The 6153-nt window shown below is 40.3% G+C and overlaps 1 protein-coding gene across 1 annotated transcript in view; it reads right to left on the reverse strand.

Moving 5' to 3' along the window:
• LOC103507060 (dedicator of cytokinesis protein 3) overlaps positions 1–6153 on the reverse strand; it is a 49760-nt gene that overhangs the window by 16326 nt on the left and 27281 nt on the right. Inside the window, exons 7-9 of the mRNA XM_026822010.1 lie at positions 2183–2452; positions 1884–1965; positions 1259–1509 (exon numbers count right to left, since the gene is read on the reverse strand). Of these exons, the coding sequence (XP_026677811.1) occupies positions 1259–1509; positions 1884–1965; positions 2183–2452 (603 nt within the window). The remainder of the gene's footprint in view (positions 1–1258; positions 1510–1883; positions 1966–2182; positions 2453–6153) is intronic.

Raw genomic sequence — 6153 nt, forward strand, 5'->3', positions numbered from 1 at the left:
GTCCCGGCGTCCCGTTCAGTTTTTCATTTTTGGGGCGTTTTGTCCCGAATTTCCGTTTTTGTTCCAGAAAAAATTCGGGACGCGTTTTTTAATTTTAAAATTAGGTACCTCTATAAATCAGAATTTTAACTTGTTTAAATTTGTCATGCTTTCATCAGTTTGCTCTTCGACTTTGCTAAACCTTTATAAACGAGAAAATGTTGTATTAAACCGCCTTAAACGAAAAAATGAGCTGGTCCCTTGGATTCTCGTTTATCCAGGTTCGACTGTATTTTGTTTATCTGTTTTTAATAATAGGTATGTTACCTATCACCTATCGTACCTATGTATAAAAAAAAAAAAAAAAAAAAAGCGATTATGTTCGCGGATTTGGCGATTATGTTCGCGGATTTGGCGATTTTGTTCGCGAATTTCGCGAATTTGTTCGCGGATTTCGCGATTATGTTCGCGGATTTGGCGATTATGTTCGCGGATTTGGCGATTATGTTCGCGGATTTGGCGATTATGTTTCGCGATTATGTTCTCGGATTTGGCGATTTGTTCGCGGATTTGCCGATTATGTTCGCGGATTTCGCGATTATGTTCGCGGATTTGGCGATTTTGTTCGCGGATTTGGCGATTATGTTCGCGAATTTCGCGATTATGTTCGCGGATTTCGCGATTTTGTGCGATTTTGTTCGCGGATTTGGCGATTATCGGATTTCGCGATTATGTTCGCGGATTTCGCGATTATGTTCGCGGATTTCGCGATTATGTTCGCGGATTTCGCGATTAAGTTCGGATTGGCGATTATGTTCGCGGGTTTCGCGATTATGTTCGCGGATTTCGCGATTATGTTCGCGGATTTCGCGATTATGTTCGCGGATTTGGCGATTTTGTTCGCGGATTTTGCGATTATGTTCGCGGATTTGGCAATTATGTTCGCGGATTCGCGTCCCGAATCGACATTTTGGATATTTGGCAAGCCTATCTCTGGGAATCGAACCCGGAAACTTCTCCCAGTCACACGCACACACTTAAAAAAAGAAAGAGAACAAAGATGATTCCCCGACGTTTTTATTTCGTAGCAATGGAACGACTGCTACATTAGACTTCGTTGTCTGTGTCGTAGCATACAAATCCCGTATTATGCCTTTCATCAGAAGAGCGAGAAGAGACACAATACTTCCCATTTAGGTTTTGGGTCAACACGAGAACACCAGAAAGTAACCCGTTAAAATAGGTATTTGCAATCGAAAAACGAGTACAAATTTTTAGCCATGGTGGGATTCGAACCTTGAACATGAACTCCCGTTCTTCCGAGCCGGGTGTGGCCATCATGTCTCCAATCTCTAGCACGGCCACTCCGTAGGGCCGCTTGAAGGCCACGACTCCTCCAGAGGGCGCTAGTGAGCTGTGGGTGAGAGAGGCAGTGAGTTTCTTGGTGGATTCCGAGTAGAGCATGCGACCCATGCGGAAGATGTGCGCAACGACGTGAATGTCCTTGTTGAGATCTGCCGTGCCGAGATCCTGAGGGAAGAGAAAAGGAAGGGATTTGAATTTAAGTTCTATGACTTAGAAGAGTTCGAAATACACCGCATTAGTATCTTTTCTTCAGGTGAAGCAGCCCCTCTTAGGCTAAAAACAGAGTGGAGGTAGACAGAGGCTGCGATAGAGGAAAGCGTCAAATTCAAACCCCATAAATCCGCATATATTGATCTGAGGGCAAAAAGCTCTTTGCTCCACTCTGGTCTTATCTTTAGCCTGACTCAAAATTTTATTCTGAACCTTTTCAAATATGAACATGAGCTACGAGCTTATTTGGGACAAGGTAAAACATATAAAACCTTATTTTAGTCCTTGGGGACTAGACTTCGGACCTTCAAACTCTTTGTCATACTTACTGTGAATATTGTGCGATTGCTGTTGAGCTTTTCAACGTAATTGGAAAATCCTTCCTTGGATATTTTGACCAGGAATCTTTCACTGAAAATAGAAGAAAGATAAATGCATTACAATGAGAAAGGTCGTCGACTATGTGTGGACACAGCTAAACTAATTCCTTCACGCTGACTCCTCAGGAGAAAGTCAACAGTTTTTGGGCTGTCATTTGAAGTCGAAAACTTTGAAATATCTACCCTCAAATACCTCCCCAGTTGAACATTTTACCGTCTCCAAGAGCCATTGAATTGGCAAAACTTACCTCAGAAACTTGGACTTTTTTCCATCGTAGAGCGAGAAGTAAATCTCCGTGTCTTCGCCTATGTGATGTCCAAAGTCTCGCATACACAAGTACAGATGGTGCGTCAGAAATTTCCCCTGCGGCTCTTTTTTCCGCATCGTGCCGCGTGCGGAAATGTCTTGCGTTTTCTCCGAGCTCTGCAGATGAACTTGGTAGAGCTGGACGCAGCTCATGGTGGCCGGATCTACCATTTCTGCACCGCATCGTGGTACCAGATCTAAACCGAGACGTCTGAAAACAGAAAACCGGGGGTAAAATTAAGACTAGGAGCAAGGAGTAACAAAAGTTTGTTTGTTTTCCTCTTTTTTTATCAAGCGTGCCGAGAGGCGCGCGAACGTCAAGAGTTCGAAGCGCCAACCGGTCTTTACACGAAAAAGTTTCAAGTTTAGGGGTAGTGTTGAAAAGTTCTTTTTATTTAAGATTAGTGTTTCACCGCCGTTTTTATTTTGTAGCAATGAAACAACTGCAACATTAGATGTATGTGATCTGTATCATAGCATGCCCATCCCGTGATCATTAGTCTTCAAGATTCTTTGGGACATAAGGATAATTTGGGAAGTTTTAACTTTGCTGATAAGCACCGAATATGCAGAATTTCTCTATGTAGAAATAGAAACATGTTGATTTACAAGGGATTCAAAATTTTAATAGTTAACAGAAGCTAATTTTACTGTTATGCCAACCCAACTAGGTATATGTATTAATTGTATTAGGTACCTATATGCTCACGTATAAGTGAACATGGGAAATACCTACACATACCTGAGGAGGAAAATCACGTAGTGTTCTCAATATAAACTCGTCTATACTTGGAAATAGGCACCTAAATCATATAATTCATAGGGTACTATGATTCATAAGGGTAATTATTGTGTATCAGAGAAGCCCAGGTATAGATGAGTAGCCTAGCTAGACACTTAATTCGACTACAAGAGCTCGTAATAATAGGAGCTATAGCTGAGAAATTTGCTGTGAGCTACTGAATTCGGAATCATTAATATCTGAACCTAGTAATAATCTACCTATAATAAATTCATAATCTGAATACTATACACTGCGCTGGGCTGCTGGATTTAGACAAAAATACCATTAATAATAATTAGGATATATGGAATCCTTAGGTATGTTCATTATATCAAGTATATGATCAATAAGCCTAGTTTTATAATCGAGTATGGTTCAGAACTCAAAATATGAAGAAAGTGTTCTCATTCTCACAAACAGAAATCTAACGAACGGGCCTCTATTATGAGCTCAGAAAGTCATGTCCGTTCCCTATTCAGTAGTGTGCCCTTCATCGAACGACGCGTTCTCTACCACCTAACCCTTAGAGCTCCATTTTTATGTGGTCACATTCTCAAATAAATGAGGATACAATTTTATGCCTCCGCTGGGATCGAACCCACGTCCTCTTGTTTACCAGGCGAGCGTTTTGACCATTACGCCAACGAGCCAGGTTTAAGATCTCTGAGAAACAGAAAAATACTTTATGAAATGTGATAAGCTGTGTCTGTGAGGACATTCATGCCTCTATATGAGCTCAGAGAGTCATGTATATTACAGATATCAGGTCTGACTCGCGTGCATAGCTAGAGGCAGTTTGAATTTTTTAATCCTCAAAGATTCGGGCAGGAGAGAAGACAAATTCCCACCATATGAAAGCCCTTGTTATGTTATTAACAGTATTAAATATAGAGTACCTCACGATATACCTAGGTACAAGTTCAGAGTCTTCAAGGCCTTATCCAGGCAGGCTCAGGTCATGTGAAATCTTCCTCACTAGAGACTTCAAAATTATAGCTACATATGTAGGTACAACAGAAAAAGATACTTGGAGCTTTACCAAATAAGTTTTTAGATCAGTTGAAAACTTTACGACTGTTCCAAATTGAGGTGCCTAATCTACTCACATAGGCGTTCACAACGGAGAACCGACCATCGAACCACGCATAGTATCGACCCAAGAGAAAATATACAAACCACACTATTGAATAGAAGCGTTCTCAACGGAGCCTTGACCATAGCTCTGACCATTACCAACCCTCGCAGAACATTCAGAAATTGGGGTGAGTATTTTTTCTGCGATGGTCGATGGTCTCGGCGAGGGTCCATGGTCTATGGACTCTATGGTCTATAATCGCCGTTGTGGTCGCGCACTAGTGTTAAACATATAGGGTACGATTAGATTACAAATTATTATCAGAAATGAATAGCTCCACCTCCCTATAACTATAGTTCATCCAGATCAATGTGACAGCAATGAGTCATCAGCCCAAAATGAAGGAACCAATCAGATTGCAGGAAATCCTTACATTGTTGCAATTGAGGTAAAGGTCTATTTTTGATAAACTCTCTCTTTTAAAATGCAGAGGTAGCTCTAAGTTCAGAGGTTGGATTCCAGAACAGGTAAGGTGGATATCGCCTTACCTGACTTTGTTTCACTGTCGAAGGAAGCAAACAGGTAAGGTGGATATCGCCTTACCTGACTTTGTTTCACTGTCGGAAGAAGCACTCTGCAATATACCTCCCCCTTTTAAAGATTCTCTACCATTACACATGTGACATGTTTGGCAACAATGCCTATTTTTTTGCTGTCACATTGATCTGGACACACTATAAATGTATGAATTCTTAGAGAGGGGCATCACCAAAACAGTCCGAACACATTATAAACCTAGAATAGATAGAAGACTACCGGACTGGTTTTGAAAAAAATAAAAGACCATTAACTATTTTATGGGGCCTACCGAACAGTAGTACCTCCAAGCTACTACTATTCTTACCCGAAAAATATAGTAATATAACTACTTCTTTTCATTAATAGGACCCAATATAACTTGTGGCACCTTCCACTTTAGAGCTAGGAGAGAGGAGTTTCATATTGTGCCTTCTGAGTCTGATTCTTCTGATTGTATTTAGTTTACAAAGTGTGTTATTAGACTGTCAAATTGAAATTTGTCTATCACGAGAAACTGTCAGCTTTTTTTTTTTTTTCAAGAGGCTGGATAGAAGGAATTGAACCTAACCACGTACCAACATAGCTCTTATCGTCCCGAAATGGAATTTGATCGGAGAAAGCTAGCAGTTTCGAGATCAAACATTAGATGTTAGGGATAAAATCGGCACCAGGCGGGATTCGAACCTGCGACATAAGGCAGCCTAGTTAGTCAACAAGCTAACAAGGCTCAAGGCTGGCAAGGATCTTTTTAAGAACTTAATTTGTCGGATTTTTGTCTGCTGAGATTAGAAGCCAAAAGAAATAGAAAGACGGACCAAAGCTAATATATTTGGACCAAAAGATTACAAGTAGGTATGAAACTCGAGCCGCAAGCACCATCCGTGAGGACTGAGGATCCAAAAGATGCAGAAGAATGTAAAAGAATTCAAGAACCAAGAAACATTTCTTGAAGAAAAGGAAATGATCGAAAGAAGAAAGAACTCAAAGAACTTGAAGAACTCTTTTTAATTCCAGTGGTACCTAACGTAACTCAGGAGTTGGAGGAGAAGTCAAAGATATTCCGACACAGTACGATGTTCATTTTATGATAAGTGCGTCTGGCGTCTCCACTAATAAAATCCTAGCACATTAAGGACGAATCTCGATATCACGTTTAATTTGTTTTCCATAATTTTCATGAATTTGTGTTGTAATACTATTTTTTTTTTTTAAGATGAGTGTTCCACCGCCGTTTTTATTTCGTAGCAATGAAACAACTGCTAACCTACCTACCTATCAAAACCGATAGAACTTTTTGCTTCAAAAGACAAAATCTGAAAACATTCATCTCATCCCAATTTCCAGATGAAGAGGTAAAAAGAACAAGTTTTGTTACAAACAACAGGTTTTCATCCCCCCGAAATGTTTCTATTCTAAATTGAAAAAGAAAACAACGGTCACACATTCAGACTATCACACATCATGAGGTGACATG

The sequence above is a fragment of the Diaphorina citri genome, unplaced genomic scaffold (assembly GCF_000475195.1).
Source record: "Diaphorina citri unplaced genomic scaffold, Diaci psyllid genome assembly version 1.1 scaffold284, whole genome shotgun sequence".
In the NCBI taxonomy this organism is placed as follows: domain Eukaryota; kingdom Metazoa; phylum Arthropoda; class Insecta; order Hemiptera; family Psyllidae; genus Diaphorina; species Diaphorina citri.